This window comes from Lagenorhynchus albirostris, chromosome 6, assembly GCF_949774975.1.
Source record: "Lagenorhynchus albirostris chromosome 6, mLagAlb1.1, whole genome shotgun sequence".
NCBI lineage: Eukaryota > Metazoa > Chordata > Mammalia > Artiodactyla > Delphinidae > Lagenorhynchus > Lagenorhynchus albirostris.
Window position 1 is genome coordinate 448363 of NC_083100.1, and position 18487 is coordinate 466849.

Sequence of the window (18487 nt, forward strand, 5' to 3'; positions counted from 1 at the left end):
CCAGCTGGGGCCCCAGACATGTGAGCGAGGCCATCCTAGACCACTCAGCACTCAGACCAGAAGAACCTCCAAGCCAACACTCAGACATGCAGAAAATATTAAATATTTGCTCTTTTAAGTTATCAGGTTTGGGGGTGACGTTTACTCAGCAAAGCTAACTGATACAGTTGTAGACGACTAGGGTACTTAGAAATAGAATACAACTAACTTACAAAAAAATACATTGAGTTTTAACTTCTCCTGAAAGGTATGCATCAGTGAGTAGCACAATTTAAAAAGGACCCCATCCAACTCGGGATATACAACAGCAATCTGATTCTTTACTTTCTGGTAACTCTGCCAGGTCTATCAAAATACCAAACATGATGGTTCTATTTGGTTAAAAGAAACAACAATCTCAATTTATTAAAACTTCAACATGCTCTCTATATTCTGAACCTTTATAAAATGCTATCTCTGATTTAAAAGCAAATTTCTCAGAGAAGGATTACATCTTATTTATGACTCAACGATAAATGTGTGCTTTTTTTCCTTTTCTGGTCCTAGGTTTAGTTGATAAAGACCATTAAGCAGGCCAGAAAAAGATGCTCTAAAAGTAAACCCTAACTAATGCAATTCTTTTCTTTTCTCTTCTTCCTTCCTTTCTTTCAAAAAATCTGAACCTCTTTTAAGCCTAGACCATAGCAAATGTGTTTATCATAGGACGGCTACACGGTGGGAATTCTTCCAAACATTTGTCCGGAAAAGACGTGGGAGCCCAGCTAATTCCCAGATCTTTAACCTGTTTCTCCAGGTGACTCATCCAGGTACGGTAAGACAGGGACCGAGAGCCAGTCCCCCCCTTCAGGGCTCAAAGGTGGCCTGTTCCCAACTCCCTGCCCTGCAAAGGCTGCTTCTTGCAACACAGGAGTGACCTGGGAAGGTGGACAGACAGGCCCTACCAGTTCCAGTTACCACTGCCCTGACGAAATGACATCTGGTTTCTTCCTCAAATAAGACCTAAAAGAAGCATTCAGGGTTCCCTGAGTTCAGACACTAGGAATCTAGGCACTAGATACCTGCCATCGAACACTCAATGTGTACCCTGGGCTCCAAGCAGGAGGGCATCTCTACTCCTCAAGCCCCCCAGCTGGCCTCTCCCCTCCGCTCCCCACCCCCGACCGTGCTCACCTCCTTCCTCACCTCTGCCTTCTCACACAAGGCATCCTGCCATCAGGCTCTGCGGGAGCCTCAAGGCTTCCTCTAGGCCTCTTCACACCGGGCCCACAGCTCCTCAATCACCTTTCTATTTTCTGTGTAGCATCTGGACCTCTCCCCAAGCATAAATAAACCTCCTGCTAAAGTTTAAGTTCATTCTCTCGTCTTTACTTTGTGACATTAAGAGCAGGGGATGCTTCCAAAGGTATTACTTTAAACCAATATAAAAATATTAGAAAAAAGAATGTATTCCTGCATTACTTATGAAAATAAGTAATTTTTTAAAAGAACGTTCATTCTATTGCCATTTAGAAAATCAGAAAAGATGTTTTCAAACATTTGCTATATTCAACTGTCTTTGCCAACATTATCAGTGCAATGTATTATTAGAGAATTTTCACAATAAAAATGTTCCTACTGCTGACCTAGAAAGACAAGCCCTGTGCGAGCGCTGTGCCAGGCTCTTCGTGTGCTGAGTGCTCTGCCCTCACCCCAGCCACCCTGGGAAGCGGGGACCTGAGTCACCCTCACATTCAGACGAGGACACACTGTGAGGCTAAGGGGCGTCCCTCACCCAGCGGCTCGGCCACCAGGACCTGGGTGGAGACAAGCTGGTTCCAGTCTGCACTGCGTGGCTCTCAGCCAGCCTCTCAAAAGAGAAGAATGTCAAGACCACATTACATCAGAATTTTAAGTCAGGAGAACACCACTCCCCAAACTAAAAGGGGAAACGCAGACGGAGTTCCCAAGGATTTTATTACCAGCCCAGCCACTCATGGGCGACTTGACAAACAGGCGAAGTCTAACCAGCAAAATGGAGTTTGGTACATAATACCAAATATTACCCGACTTCTAGAAAACGCGAGGAACTAGGCCTCCAGGAATCTCGCTTCTTACCTCAACGTCAAACACCTCGACGGAGCTGTCCAGCAGCTGCACTCGGATGGGCGTCCTGGCCGCTGGCCACGCCGCTGCTGCCGAGGGGCTCTGCCCAGGCTCGAGGGTGCTGACGCCCGCGGGGGTCTGGGCGCCTAGGCGTGTCCCTGGGGTCTGCAGGACGCGGTAGGTTCCTTCCAGCTCCCCCATTCTTCACCAGCTAAGAGTGAGGAATGCACTAAAACACACAAAAACCCCCCAAATTATCCCCAGTTATTTCAATATTAAAACAACGTAAGAAAATTGTCAGGTACACAAGAATTCTCTGTACTGTTTTTGCACTTCTACGAGTCTTAACGTACATCAAAATTAAGAGTTTAGAAAGATTATCTTCTCCTCATACCTCGACTGGTGAGCATACACAGCAACACGCCCCAACACCACTATCGCTGGGGTGCACGCAAGCTGGCAGTGCGTGAACTCATTTAACCCCCAGACCCTCTGAAGGAGCCGCAGCATCTCTGCCCACCGGCAGGGGAGGGGAGGCCCACAGCCGCCTGCCTCTCTTTCCCCAGACCACCCGGAGGCCCTGCACCTCCTCCCTCCACCAGCCCAGACATTCACGTGCTGACCACGCGCTGTGTGCCCGACAGCGCTTTTCAGCAAAGGGAAAGGCGCACACACAGCACGGTGCCAGGTGGGGTCCGGGCCCACCTCCGCTGACACGGTGGGGAAAATGCCAAGGAAGGTGGATGAAGACAGCCAGGCTGTCTGCCCGCTTTGCACACCCTGGTTTTTCTAAGCTGTGTCACCAGGCTGGAGCGGGGGCCACCAGCGGTTCAGGAGGTAACTTCAGACTTGGCGCTGAGTGACAGCCTGGCACACGTCACGGGGAGCACACGCGTGCCACCCTTCCCAGCACCCGCCCTGTCCCGTCCTCATAATACCCTTGTGGTCACCACCACCCACGCCCTCCTCACCTATGACGACACCGAGGGTCTGCAAGGGTCAGAGAGCTGCCCCGGGAGGCGCTCGTGCCCTTTCAACCCTCCTCAACGTGCCGGGGGAAGGGTCTCCGGTTCTTAGCTGTTAAGTGGAACAGAGCCAATCACGCCATTGTTTTTTAACAACCAAAGGACAGGCTCAGTGCCTGCTAGAATCTGGTCATACTGCCTTGCTTTTAGTCGTCCTTATTAATATAATTACCTTCTATTTATGGCTAATTCCCTTCTTAAATACGTGTATTTATGTATGAAAGTCAACTTAAAAGAAACATACCTAATGGTTAAACACAGTATGGCAAACACAAATGTCAGATGTTTAATCAAGAAAGAATGCAGGGGCTTCCCTGGTGGCGCAGTGGTTGAGAGTCCGCCTGCCGATGCAGGGGACACGGGTTCGTGCCCCGGTCCGGGAAGATCCCACATGCCGCGGAGCGGCTGGGCCCGTGAGCCATGGCCGCCGAGCCTGCGCGTCCGGAGCCTGTGCTCCGCAACGGGAGAGGCCACAGCAGTGAGAGGCCCGTGTACCGCAAAAAAAAAAAAAAAAAAAAAAAAAAAAAAAAAAAAAAAGAATGCAGATGCGGTGAAAACCATTTTATTTTGCTTAATCATCCTCAAAAAGTCTTCTACTAATTTGCAGTAAATATTTTAGAGAATTAATCTCACTAAACTCCTAGTCCGTGCCCTTTCATGCCAACTTAATTGCTGAGTCCTGTGGCCTTTTCCTCTTTTTCGAGCTTATTTTGTTATCAAGATAAACCAACTCATGAACTTATTGTCTCTTCAATTAAGATGGAAAAGCTTCTCAGTGACCCACTGCCAAGCAACTCCTACTTAAACCCTACTCAGCGAAGACCTTCCCAACAATCTGCGTGAGAATTTCCATGCATGTCTGGTTTATCAAACAAGCAAACAGAAAATGAGAAAGCTAAAACCCCCGGGAAAGGTGAAATGTGCGTAGCATGAGCAAAGTGATGAGGCGACGTGTCCTTCCGCGAAATACAGCTCCCGACCCACCCCATGCGCAAACGGGCTGGCCCCCGGCTCGGGCTGGCCCCCGGCTCGGGCTGGCACGTAGATTCCCTGCGCCACACGTGTGGTTCAGGTCGGCACTCACCCACCGTCTTCAGAATTCTCTCTCCAGGCTGCATGCCCCCCGGGAGCGGTCACTAATTCTGTAAATATTTGCTAAGTATTTACTTAATTAACGTCGCAGGCATCAAAGAACAGGCACCGTGTATGCCGCAGTCAGGAACCACACTTCAGAAAAGCCCCGTTTTCCTGCCACTGACTGATACTCAGCGTGAGGTATATGAAGCTCTGAGAGCCATAAACGTGAGCGTTTTCATGCCAGTCTCACAAACTTGAGTAGTTACTGCGGAAGAGAGGGGTGTTAAGGAAGTCAAGCCCACCTCTCAGGTGTCCCAGGTGCGCACGCAGGTGACAGTAAAGCGTGGTCAGCTCACAGCACTCGCCCAACACCCGCCACCAAGAGGAGCTTCTCCTGAAACAAGCTACGGGATGGTTTACTTTGGGCACCAAAGTGATCCTTTCCCTTTTAAGTAAAGCTACAATTCTGAAAACATATATACAACCAAGATGTACTTTTAGGAGTCACTTCTGTTGTGTATTCCACTGTAAAATTCTCATTTATATTTCTTCATAATAATTTTAGATGGAAAAAAATTTCTTCAGGTTCTTTCTCTTTTACTTATTATAAGAAAGTCATGTCTGAACGCCTACTTTAAACAAAACAAAACAAACCAAACCAAGCAAGACTAACCTGTCTTGAGGGGCACATCCGGGTGAGAAAACTGCAAGAACAGGCAAGGAGGTTATTCCTAGAACAGTCAGGGCAGTGGTCCCCTTGGTGGGAGGGGCCTGTCCCGGGGGCAGGGCACAGGGGAGGGGTCCTGGGTGTGGCCGGCACAGTTCCATCACTTCACTGGACAGTGTCCACTTTATTCATTAATCTGTACATTTGATTAATGCAGTTTTTCTGTATCTGTGTTTATTTTATAATAAAAAATATATTTAAACCAGCATACTTTTAATTTACCATTGTTTCATCTCTCATAAGAACAAAAGATATGTTAGATGAAAAAACCATTTTCTTGGCTCAAGGAATTCTAAAACATGGCTCTTGAGAGGAAGCCTTTGCAGGTTCGTACACCTTGTGAGCAGCATGCTTACATCCTAGTTATTTGCACCTGGTCAGAGTAAGACACCCACACAGCTTAGGCTGAGACTCCGGACCACGAGAGGGCCTGATCCCAGAGGTTCATCCCAGGGAGACAAGTTCCCTTAAGAGGAAGTGACCCCATGGGGCACCCTCCTGCTGATATTCCAAAGAAAGCTCTGTTTGCTATTACACAACGGCAATGTGGCATTAAATCACCCATTTGATAATTACTCAGCTTTAAGTTTAAGAAAGTTTAGAAAGGAAGACACTTAATGGAAAACTGAATGTAACTGCTGTGCTGTGAATGTTAGTTAATAATCATGGTGTCATTTTAGAACGAGCAGCAGAAGGACCCCTCCCTGCAGGAGCGTGAAGCTGCTCATTCAACAGTCTTGCTACATACAGCCTGATTGCTTCCTGTGGTCTGACAATGGGAAAAAATCAAAGGGAAAAATGTATGCACTGAATGTGCTTTACATAAATTAATAAACTAACAGAAATTACTTTATTTTGCTCTGTGTGCTTATAAATAAACATTAAAAAGGCAAGAATATGCAAACTGGACTAGACACACAGATCGCGTCCCGCAGTCCTGCAGGCTCTAAACATCAGGCATTAGCCCCTGCTCACTCCCCTGCTGCTGCCAGAGACCCTCTCCAGAAATCTGGAGGGAATCAGCAGTGTCAAGAGTCAGGTGCCTACGAGGGACTCCAGTTCCCTTCTCCCTCCCAGGTGAACAAAATGATTTGCAGTCTTCATTCCTAAAAATATTTCTGGTGGCTACATACAAACTTCCACCACTGATATTTAGTGTTACCTACTACAAACTCGGCTCCTATATATTCTCATTTAATAAAAAATTTAAAAACCGACTCGTGACATAAAATTTCCATCTTGAAGTTGGAAAAATTCGGCTCAAAAGTCTGCCAAGGCTTTGGGTGATGATGTGTCAATGCAGGTTTGTAACAAAGGTACCACTCAGGGGGTTGGGGGGGACGGGGGGGAGACTGTGCACGTCTGGGGGCGGGGGGCATATGAGAAATCTGTGAAACTTCCACTCAATTTTGCTGTGAACTTAAAATTGCTCTAAAAATCAGGTCTATTAAAAAGAAAAAGAAGCTCTGCCACAGAACACATAATTCAGAAGTGACAAAGCCAGGACATGAGCCTAGCCCAGATTTGGCCCTCAAGTCGTCTCCCCCTCGGCTGGGAAGTCAGCCTGTGGCTCCCCAGACAAGCGCAGTCCACTGTCCACAGCAGTGGAAGTTGCTAAAATTTCGGTCACGCATGGAAACGATCTCTATGTGCTTCTTTGATGAAAAGGTGAATAAAAGCAAGGTACAAAGAAGGCGCGTGGCGCACTAACTGGTTAAAAGAGGAAGACGGTAAACACATGCATTTTCAAACCACCACCCTGGAGGGTAAACCAAAGCCTAAAGGAAAGACCTTCCTCTGGGGGCAGGGGGGGGGGAGGCGCTGGGAGGGCAGCGCTGGGCTCTGCTTCCTGAGTCTACAGTGTCCAGTCATGTCGCGTAGGGAACCTTGTCGATGTGCTTTTGCCACGTAACACAACCTGTTCCCAGAAGTAACACCAGGGGGTGACGGCCATGGGGGCCAAAATTCTGCCCACCGCAAGGTCTTTGTCGGGTAATTCCGATGTCTGCATCATCTCAGCTGTAGCCTGTCTTTTCTCGTGTGAGCTGGTATTTCCCTGGTTCTGTGTAGGCCAGGTAATTTTGGATTATATCCTGGACATTTTAAACACTGTGTTATGAGCCTCTGGCCTTGTTCAAATCCCACAGGGAATGTGGCACTTCTCTTTCAGCAGCAGGGCCTTGCCGGGTTCAGGCTGCAGCCGTGGTCTCAGCATCAGCTCCACCTTCAGAGGCTCCATCCTCCCTGTGCACCATCACCCAGCTGACAGCCTGGCTCCCGGGCTGTGGTCGACCCCTTAGTTGAGTTCCCACAGCCTCTGGCAAGTGGCACACGGTCGGCCCCATGCGTGTACAGCTCGGTGTCGAGCCCACAAGTTCACTGGCAACTGTGAGGGGTCACCTCCTGAGCACCGCCCTCCATGGGGGTCACCTCCTGAGCTCCCCCCCCCCCATAGCTCCCTGGCTTACTTCTCAGTCTTCCAGCCAGAGGACTGTGGCTTGTTCCCCTGCTCTGCCGTGCACGTCCTGGGACTGCACCCTTGCTGGGACCAGGCTGCAGGAAAGAGAGTAAAAAGCCCTTGGAGTTTTAGGTGTCTCAGGCCTGGCTGGAGAACAGGGGGAGAGAGAAGAAATGGTGGCTTTCTCCCACTCCCTCTAGAGCCCAAACTGGGTGGCTCCCCCTGCAGCCCTCCCTATCTGCCCCTGGAGCCCAGCTCCGGGTTTCGGACACCTGAAGACGCTGGGGACCGGGGGTGCTGGAGGGAGAACAGGAAGCTCAGTGCTCCTGCGGCAGGCACTTCAGGCCCTGGCCTTTGTCTGCCCGCCACCACTTCTTTGCCAGGGTCCTCAGGGCTGCTCCCGCAGCTGTCTAGCTTTGTGGCCACAGTCAGCGGGAGAGACAGGGTGGAGGAGGCTCATTCCTTCTTCCCACAAACGGAACTTGGCATCCATGCATTTAAAGCATGTTTGCAGAGGTCATCTTTGAGAGAGGGAAGAGGGCTGATTTTTATTTCCTTCTTTCCTGGCGCCTGTATCTCTTGAATTGCCTACCGTGATGAACGTGCGCTACTTCTGAAATCAGATGGCTTCCGGGCAGACGACGGCAGGGGTCACCTACAGCCGAGCCCGCTCGCCTTCAAAGAGAGAGCCGGGGTAAGCACCCACGTCTCCTCTAGGTGTTGCGCTTGTTCTTGCTTCTCAAATAGTGCAGTTAAAATAAAAACTAACATTTTAAAACACTCTCTTTAGATCAATTTAAAAAATTGATTTCTTGTTCCGACACTGAGACTTGTTCCCCCCACACTCAGCTTGTGTTAACTATTACCAAGGCAACTGGGATCTGAACGACGCAGGAGGTAAAGTGAATCACGCCCAGTCATTTAAACGGCTGTAAAACAGCCAGCGCTGCTTCCTGCTTCCAGACACATCCCGCCAGCCGCAGGAGGAGGCGCCGTGCACCCTCACGCACGTGCCTCCACGGTGTTGTGTGGCACCAGGCAACGGACCACAGGCTGCCCCTATGCCGGCAGTGTGACTCTAAAGCCATTCTGCCTCGTTTCTGGGCCCCTACCTGGCACCGGCCTGCCAAAGTCCTAAGAAAGGCCCTCAGTGAAGTGTGGCCATGATCACAGCCTTCTGGGAAATTCGAAAACATATTCAAATTGCAATCGACTAACACTGCTGCCCCTTCCACCCCAAGTCTGTTTCTGTCCCTCCTTCCCTCCACGTCAGGCAGCTCAGGAGAGGACCCAGCTACCAGCACAAGGAGCCAGGGACACCCTTAGTTTGGGCTGAAGTGGAGACGTTTCAGGTATTCACACTGAGGTGACCACCCGCCTCACAATGCAGCTATGGCTCCCGGAACACCACTGCCAGTCCCGTGCTTGCGTGCTGGAGGGTTACGGAACAAAGGTGCAGGGCCCAGGCCCTGGAGCAACATGAACAGACCCGATGGCACCTGGTGCTGGAAGCATGTGGGCCCTGGGAAAGGAGCAAGGTTTGAAACTCGGGGAGCCAGACGCACATTTGTGGGAAAATCATCACCAGACTTGTCAAAATGCAAGCAGAGTTCGGTACTCAGTAGTCAAAACTACACTTCTCGCCTGTCAGAAAAAAAAAATTTATAATGTAGCAGTATGACTATAAATACACCATTGATTTTTTAACGTTTTTGAATGGAATTGTGCAAAACAGAATTTATCAGAACTCCTGCTTTTCCGAGACATAGCCGTGCTAGAAACAGCAAGTGTGAAACCATGTTTTATGCATCCTAACAATCACTAATAAGATTTCTGATCAGCCATGCTAGAGGAATCACTGAATTCTTTCTATTCTCTGTCATACGAAGAGACAACTAAAAAGTACATAGCCAAATGAAAAGTATTACAGAAGTGTGTCAGATAATTAACAAATATGCTATCTTTCTGGATTTAGTGATGTCTGTATCAATGGTCAGCTTTTTCAAATCTGTATCTTATTTACGTTTTCTCATTCTAAATAAATATCTGCAAATTAATTTTCAAATTGATTTTTATTTGTAACACTGTATTTTCTTAAAGAGGTCTCCTCCCCCCTCCCCCAAACTGGATAAGTCTCAGGCCCCATAAAAGTTGGCATCTGCCCTTGCCCCAGATAAAATTTGATTAGTTCAAACACTGATTGAGCACCTTGCCTCGGTATCAAGCAAGTCTAAGTCCTTAAAGATACGGGAGCCTGTAAGAGGGAGGAAATCCCTCCCATGACAGTGGGAGAAGACAAAGAAGACAGTCTGTTAAAAGGCGGTAAGAGCCATGTGGAAGTGAAGTGAGGGAGCCTCCAGGAATCTGGTAGGTGGAGAGGGAGGGAGGAGACCTCAGCAAAAAGCGGGTGTCTGCACATCTGGTCCTCACAACCCCCATCGCACACATGCTGTCCCGTCTCCGGTTTAAGGGACCCCACGTGGCAAGTACACAATGATCTAGAAGGGGAGACCACTGTGGACGTGGCCCTGACCACTGCCTGCCGCAGCAGTGGAAGGCAGGAGGCACGAGGTAACACCGAGGAAGGCAGCGCGGCTAGCCTGGCCAACGGCTCTCCGGGATGAAGCAGGAGCTGGGCCCTGCGGGGCGACAGGAGACCAGCTAGACAAGAGCAGCCTGTGCGCAGGCAGGGGCTGCTGGGCAAGGCTGAGAGTGGCGGGGGCCCTGAGGATGCCCACGGTGGGTCGGGCTGTGGGGGTCTCGAGGGCCCACCTAAGAGGTCTGGGTGGAATCTCATACCTCCTTCTGTGCTGCAGCTGGGAGAGAGGGGATGAAGAAAGATTCGTCACTGCACCCGACAACGTCAGAGGGCCTTTCTGCTTTTGAATTTTAAAATGACTATAAACCAGAACACCAGCTTAGCGAGAAAACAGTCCTGTGACCCTAAAATAAAACTACTTACATCACTCCACCTTCCCTTCTGATCCTTGCCCATGTCCTCGCACATTTTTACATCCGTATAATTGCTGTGTACAAACTACCTCGCCTTTTTGGTTAAGACGTGTTTTTGAACATATTTCCATGGATCAAAATGGTTCAAATTTTGCTGGGAAGGAAGGATAGGAAGGAGATTGCCAGCGCATGTCTGCTGGCTGAGGAGTACTCTACCCCTGACATGCAGAGTTTATGTAACAAAGTTTGTTTTCAAAAACAAACTGGGATTCCAAAATCAAAATCTTTATCACATAGGGCTAGCTGCTCTCCAAAAAGATTAGACGAAATTTACAGAATCACCAGAAACCCACCAAACACCGGCCTCTATCATATTAAGCTTTGTGGAACCCCCTCACATTTCTGGCACCCTGTTGCCAAGGTAAAACCTGGAATTGACACATATGCTACCGTGCAATCATGCTCTACACACGGGATCTCAGAGAGTACCACCAGAGTGACCTCGGCGCAACATCCAGCTTTACAGGGGGGTTTCCCTGCGCCTAACGCCAAGCCGTGTGCAGGAAGCTCACGACCCCTGAGCAAATGAGGAGGTGGCAGGCTTATACGAAAGCAGGTGAAGAAAAAACAGGAACAAACTTGAAAGGGCAAAAGCAGCAGCAACAAACACCTGTTACCGTCTCAGGATAGAGGAGGTGCTGGTGTGACTAGAGGCAGGAGTGTTTGGAAAGGAGTGGAACAGAATTCCTTGGGGCCCAGGGGATTTAAAAGAGCTTGCATGGAATTACCCATGCATCCACCTTTGCTTTCTCAATCCAGTGCATATCCTTCCCTCCAAGCAGGATAATTCTGCTTAAATACTGCGTACTTCTCTCTCTACTGTCTACTCAGATCATTCTTCCACCTGGTAATATAATGGCTAACACTTGTCAAGCACTTACTGTGTCCCAGGCATCTAGCTAACAGCGTTTCCACTGATGTTTAATCCTCACAACAAGTCTATGAGGCAGGTAAACTGTAACCTCATTTGCTGATAGGGAACCTGAGGCAGAGATAGATGAATGTATCATACAAACTTCCCTTTTGGGAAAGGATGCCCATGCATGTAAATGAGCCAGTAAACTTCTGCAGCTCCTGTCAGCGTCTGGTCCAAACAGCTCAGTGTGAACTGCTCACAGAGAATCTGCAACAAAGCAGGAGCACGGGGGAAGCAGGGCCAGGGTGTGACCCTAAACCGGTCACCCCGCTCCTCTGCTTCCAGACGGGGCCTGGGCACGTCTCCTCTGCAAATTGTGAGAGAACCAAATAAAATAACGGGCGTGAAGCACTTCACAACCCTTCCCAAAGAGCTACGTCTGTAGTGTACAGGAACTCATAAAAAACTTTCAAAAAACAGCCGATACAGACAATGAACATTAGATGTGGCCTACCAGCAAAGGTCACTCCATGCGTGCTGACCTCAAATGTCCTCTCCCATCTCTGTGGCAGGAGAAAACTGCACACTGTCCACACACACAAGCAGCCCGCTGGTCCAACGCTCCTGACACCCATCAAGCACCTCCGCAGTCCTCCGCCGGAAGCGCCCTCACAGACGTGAGCAAAGGTACAGAGAAGAGCCACCCTGAGATGTAAATCTTCCCATCCTTTCACTGTGGACTGACATTATTTCCTTCAACGCACCTTGTGTGAATTTGTTTTTCACGGCAATTACTGACCAGCACACGAAAGGCCACCAGAGGCTGCAGCCACCATAGTAAACGGAAACGGGGGCATATTCCAGCCCCAGCTTTCACCGTCTGCCTTTAGAAGTCTCCCCACTGTCTGAGGAGCCGTTCTACACTTCATGGAGTAAAAACATTAACACCTGAGCTTCCCTGGTGGCGCAGTGGTTGAGAGTCCGCCTGCCGATGCAGGAGCCAGGGCTTCGTGCCCCGGTCCGGGAAGATCCCACATGCCGCGGAGCGGCTGGACCCGTCAGCCATGGCCGCTGAGCCTGCGCGTCCGGAGCCTGTGCTCCGCAACGGGAGAGGCCACAACAGTGAGAGGCCCGCGTACCGCAAAAAAAACCAAAAACCAAAAAACAAAACAAAAACATTAACACCTAATACCGATTCCCGGCGTTAAGATACAATCTAAGGAAAGGCCAAAAAGGGCGTGTTCTCAGGCGGCGCGAGCTTTCACCTGTGGCTCTGCCGGGGCCTCCGCGCGGGACCCTCCCCGCCCACCCCCGGCGCCTCCACGCGGGACCCTCCCGCCCACCCCGGGCCTCCAGCGGGCAGGCTCCCCACACACGGCCCTCCCCGCACGGGGCCTGCCGCCCTAAGTAAGGCCTTCTGAGCCCGGGCGTGGACTCCTCTGGCCTCCCGCCGTCCGGAGGCGCCCGCCCTGCCCTGGGCTTCGGCCCACGGCCTCCGCCGCCCACCCCCGAGGCGCAGCCCGGCCCCTGCCTGACCGGGGCCCCGCTGCCCCGCACGCTCACCAGCCGCCAAGCCCGCGCTGTCGCCTGCAGCGCCCTTCAAATCCCTCGTCTGCTCCGCCCGCTTGCGACCGCCCGTAGGCCGCCCCCGCGCCGCGCGCCCAGTCCCTACCCCCCGCCCAGGGCTCCGCCCCCGCCCCCGCGGACGCGCCGCCGATTGGCCTGCGGACTCTGGGGCGGGGCCTCCGCGGCCGCGGCCTAGAAACGCGGCACAGAATTCTGATTGGTGAATGGACCGGAGGAGGCAGGGCGAGAGGGCAAGCGCGGAGTCCAATGCAATTCAGCAGATATTCGGCTGGCAGGGCGGTGCGGGGTCCTGGGCGGGGCGCGGTTCCGGCTCGGGGAGGGGCGGGGCGCCGGCTCAGGGGGGCGGGGCGTCGGCTCTGAGAGCAGGGTCCGGCTCGGAGGGCGGGGCGCGGTGCCGGCACGGCCATCTGCTGGCTCCCTCCACCCCCGCCCCTGGCTGCCAGCCTTCCCGTTACCTGCTCCACCCACCAATTGCGATCCTTCTGGGGCTACTGGTGTGGCCTACGGGCACCGATAGCCCCGTGAGAATGTGCTGAGGAGGAAACGGGCCGTGCTGGCGAGGCCCGAGGCCCTTCCAGGCTTCACAGTCCTCCTCTAGCCTTGTGGCCCCCACCCGGAAATGGAAACGTGACACCACGTCCGGAGCCCCCAGGCCCGCGACTAGCAGCAGCACACGCACCTTATTCGAAGAGGTTCAGTGAACTTCTACGCATCCTTCAAGACCCGGTTCAATTTGCCCTGGTCCTGGCCCCCGCCGCAGTCCCCGCGCCTCCCGGGGAAGGCCAGGAGCGCGCCCGCGAGCCCCCGCGCGTCTGTCTAGGGAGTAAACCGAGGATGGACCCGGACCCATCTAGGAGGGACTCTAGGTTTCTGGCCACCGGATCAAAACCCCGACCCCTTACGTTTCCCAAAGGAAGCAGGAACAGCCGCTCCCCGCGGGGCAGCTTCGGATTCGAGACTCAGAAGGGCACTCCTGTCCCCAGTCGCTCCCTCCGAGCTTTTCCTCTAACTGGCCCCCAGCGACACCACCGGCAGCCCCGATGTCAGAACCCAGGCGCTGTTCTCGCTGCTCCCAGGGTGGCACACACACCCCTCGGCACGGAACCCCGACAGGTGAGCAGCGCCAGTGGGGACCCCGCAGGGGGAAAGCCTGGTCAGAGGCTGCGGGGTGTATGCTGGAGGGCCTGAGGCAGAGGTGCAGGACCTGGGGGAGGGAGGGACCTGGAAAAAAGGAACCAGAGACAGGGTTCTAGGCAGACACTGAGAAAGAAGTAAAGGGGCCCTGCGGTGGTCAGTGGAGTGGGCAGAGGGCCGGCCAGCCACCCACATCAGGCTTACAGTCCAGGTTTTCAATATTTCTTCTAATAAGTTAGTAGTTGTTACTACAGTGAATGAGATCCTTCCCCACATTTTCTATTTAGTGGGCAGACATCACTGAACTCTCACTAGTGGTCATTTTTATCATTCACTTTAAGTAGATGATCAGATTCCCCTGTAACTATTTCCTTTCCAATCTTTATGGCTTGCTCTTTTGGGCTGGGATCACCGATACAGAGTTGTTGGGTACAGATGTTGGTGCAAATAATTCCTCCTGATTTTTAAAAAGTTTATTTACTTATTTTTGGCTGCATTGGGTCTTCGTTTGCTGTGCGCGGGCTTTCTCTAGTTGCGGCGAGTGGAGGCTACTCTTCGTTGCGGTGCCGCGGGCTTCTGATTGCGGTGGCTTCTCGTTGCGGAGCACGGGCTCTAGGACACGTGGGCTTCAGTAGTTGTGGCTTGTGGGCTCTAGAGTACAGGCTCAGGAGTTGTGGCGCACGGGATTAGTTGCTCTGTGGCATGTGGGATCTTCCTGGACCAGGGTTCGAACCTGTGTCCCCCGCACTGGCAGGCGGATTCTTAACTACTGTGCCACCAGGGAAGCCCCCTCCGGATTTTTATACACAGAAAACGCAGGGCTTTCTCTGAATCTTTCCCAGAAAACCTTACACCTTTACCTCGTTAAGAGCCAATAACGAGAACTACTCACTTAATATCTAAACAATAGTGCTTTATTGGTAAAAGGTTAGTTTCAATGGATACAAAATTGCTGTGTAAAATAAGTTTTCAAAATACATTTTTATAGGTAAAGCTTATATCTTAGTAAAAGGGCAATTATCTATTAGGAAAAGTATTTAGATTCGGGCAGCAAAACAAACGGGAATTTAAAAGTCTTACAGTGTAGGTCCACCCACACCCCCATAACCATTAGGTGGCACTAAGTAGTAGTTTTACTATATAGAGCTTACACCTACTACTTTTCAAGTGCTGCCACACCCCACCCCTTTTTAAAAACAGCTTTTACTAGCATAGTTAATAAATGACATAATAACCCAAATAACTAGCCTTGCATGGAGGGGCCCTAAGGTCATGGAACACTTTTTCTTGGTAAAAACTTTGCACAATGTGCCTAAACCTATAGCTCTTGACCATTTGCAATTACCCAACAGTGAAAGGGCAAAGTCAGGAGAACACCCAGTGATTTTCTGTAGTACACCTTGGTAACTAATATATTTCAACCATCTCATTTTCTTTTCTGTCTGTTGAATACAAAACCCCCTCCTCGTCCTTGGAGTAATAAGCATTTTCTCCATTTTAACCCCTCTTGTTCTAGCAAAATGAGAAAACTGAACCAGCACCTGCTCCCTCCAGATCTTCTTTCATCTGTCACTTTTTGGAGACCAATTTCCCCACGTCAGCAGCAATGCTGGAAAAAAGCCAACCCCCAAGTGCATCAGCGCCCCTTTGAGTGCACGACAGGGAGACCAGCTACAAGGACAGGAAAGGGCCAAGGCCACAGGGCACAGGAAACCAACCAGATGCGGCTTCAACTGGCGGCACCCGTCAGCCAGCCCACGGTGCAGACCTGAAATAGCCTTCATTCTCGCACGATACACGGAAGGAAATGACAGTGGCTGAAAAAGGGCCAGACAGCCCGCACACAGACACATCACTGCCATCTGCCTGAGAACCAGTCAGGAAAGCGTCAGTTAAAGGGACGCCGAACCAGGAAAACCTGGCAGGCATTTTGGGCCCCACGGGGCTGAGGCCTCGGGGCCACCCACCCAAGGACCCTTATTTTCACTGCTGAGGCACGTCCCCTATACCTGCAGTTAGAGAAAACACATTAAAGTGCAGTATAAAAATACAAAAAGGCTGGTTTCTGCACAGATCAACTGTTAATTTTCCTTAAAAAGTTATTTTTTAATTTAGTTGAATAAAAATAGTTTGACTCTCATTGTGTAGGTAAGAATCTTAGTTGCAACATGAAAACTGCAGCTCACGTATACTTTGATTTTTCATGGCAAACTCTACAGAAAGTGGCTTGTGGCGAGTTCTCTGCATAGACCCAAGAATCCAAAGACTTGTTAAAAAATTCACCCCCAAAAGCCTGTTTTTAAAAAAGCTATTTAAGTATAAACATGTATCTCACTGGGTAATTCTGTTTCGTTTGGTAAACAGATAAATGTGCAGATGGACCAACAGTATTGAGTTATAGCAGCAGAACTGGTTTTAGGTGTTGTGCTCAAACAAAGCAAGACAGCTAACCAGGTGCCATGACTTGGTGAGAAATGGCCTTGTACCAGGGCAGCTCTCATCTTTCTGTGTCACTAGGTCCATGTCTCTGCTACTCAGGAACATTCTGGGAAATCTGAATGTTCTAGAAATAAATCATGATTAGTCGGTTAGGCCAGCCAAATCAAATTCAACTATTAACTATACATGCTGACTGGTCCCTGGGAATCAATTCTAACATTAGTGGTCAGTTAAGGTGGACAAAAAATGGAAATGGAAAGTTAACCTCACAAAATGTAAAGTATAACATAATGAAATATAAATGTTAAAGTACTTCATACAAAATAACACATCAAAAGTTTTTAAAAAATTAAATTCTCAGGCACAGGTACTGTAAAATGTGGACAGGCACCCCTCCAACAGTCTTGAAAACACGCAGCTGTGTTACTTGTCAGAATGTTATCTTGCAAAGTGTTTTCTGGAAAAACAAAACACAACACATTTAAATGGGAGTGATGCAATGCCTGCTGCTTGGACCACTGGTAGCATTATTTTCCTGTGTAACAACAAACGGCACAAACTGAGCAGAAGGTGGGTTCTGAGGACCACAGAGTTGACTAAAATCAAAACGTCACTTATGAAGCTCTTGGAAATCAGGAGTACTGCAAAACTGAAAAGTATACAGAAATGCAGATTAATTTTATGTACCAAAAGTAGAATTCTCGTAATTCCATAAAGTTTTAAGAAAAGCAGCAGCAAGATCAGAGAGTGAGCTAACATCTATTGCTCCCTCCTGCCTCAAATGAGCCCCACCCCTCAGGAGTCCGTTTCTCTGCCATCATTTCCCATCAGGCAGCAAACCTGCCCAGGCAGGACTGCCCTGTGCGGCCAGGAGGTCCATCAGTTGACATGTGACGTGACCACAGGCAGGTAATTTTAAACCCTTGCACAGCGTCCATGTCCTCACTGGGCAAGTGCGAACTCAGCACATGCGTCCATGTCCTCACTGGGCAAGTGCGAACTCAGCACGTGCCCTCAGGACCTTCCTAAGGTTTCAACGTGATGACGAAAGAAAAGCAACCAACTCTGACCCAGGTGGGCTTCTCTGGATGCTCCCTTTAAAAGCAACTGGTTACACTGTACATGTGTGTCTGTGTCTTTCTGTGCATGTATTTCACAACTAAAACCTTTCCCAATAAGCCGCAAAGGGGCAGGGGCTTTATTTTGGTGACCAATGCCCCCAGCCTGCCCGCCCCGCCCCACGTCCTTCATCACCTGTCCGTGTTGTGGAAGACTTCTGACAGGTGCCTGAGCTCCGGGCCCCTTACCTCCCATCTCATTGGTCCTGCAATGTGTCAGCTCAGCCTGCAGTCACTCGGGCCACCCCATCGCCTCCTGAGGGACTGCATCGACGCTCGCGTGCCCTGCATCAGGTCCCTACCCAGCTCTGTACCAGCTTGCACTCCGACTGGCCCCTCTCCACTCTTCCACGGAGCGGGCCTGCCTCCGCCCCACCCACGCAACTCTTCATTCTCTGGTCCTCATGTGACTTCCCCTCTCCCTCCTTCCTCTTGGAGGTATGGAAGCAGCCACTGGACAGCTCTAAGTGTCGCCCTGTCCACAGGGTACAGGGGAGCGGACATTTGCCTTTTCCCAGTCTCCCTTCAAGCAGGGAGGCCAACATACACCCGGCCACACAGCCACACGCGCCACTGATCCCCAGCGGCTGGAGCAGAGCTGTGCTGAGGAGCAGCAAGGTCACCCTGGCCTGCCTGGCATACTTCTCCCTCCCTTGACCCCACCTCTACTTTTAGTTGGCCTAAGCTGTTCCGGTAACACTTTGAAGAGGTGTTTTCAGCTTTAATAAATCTCAAACTGCACGACCAATAAAAGCTACTTTATTTCTTCTACTGCTGTGAGACAATAAAAGCAGACCCTGGTCTCTGCCCCCAGCCCTGGCACACAGCCCCGAAAACCCTTTCATTTGCTAAGTGGTCAGAGCACCAGGTGCACCTCTTGTCCTGATACTTGGTCCTTGACCTCTGTTCCTGACACAGGGCTCCTGAAACCCATGTACCTTCCCTGATTTTGTGCTAATAAGGGAACTCTGT

General features: G+C 50.5%; 2 protein-coding genes across 15 annotated transcripts in view; both read right to left on the minus strand.

Moving 5' to 3' along the window:
* Positions 1-12905, minus strand: part of FARP2 (FERM, ARH/RhoGEF and pleckstrin domain protein 2) — a 92999-nt gene extending 80094 nt beyond the window's left edge. For 10 of the 13 annotated variants that reach the window (XR_009540984.1, XR_009540986.1, XR_009540982.1 and 7 more), the window contains exons 1-2: positions 12801-12905; positions 2095-2311 (exon numbers count right to left, since the gene is read on the minus strand). Coding sequence is in view for 7 of the 13 variants with exons in the window: in XM_060151595.1 (XP_060007578.1) it covers positions 2095-2283 (189 nt within the window). In the remaining 6 variants the exon portion in view is untranslated. Of the gene's footprint in view, positions 1-2094; positions 2312-4857; positions 4963-7379; positions 7465-12800 lie in introns of those variants that run through there. The other 3 variants (XM_060151593.1, XM_060151594.1, XM_060151599.1) reach the window with 3 other exon arrangements.
* A 1945-nt stretch (positions 12906-14850) lies between these two features.
* Positions 14851-18487, minus strand: part of SEPTIN2 (septin 2) — a 34334-nt gene continuing 30697 nt past the window's right edge. For both annotated transcript variants that reach the window (XM_060151614.1, XM_060151615.1), the window contains exon 13: positions 14851-16854. The gene's annotated coding sequence lies outside the window, so the exon portion shown is untranslated. The remainder of the gene's footprint in view (positions 16855-18487) is intronic.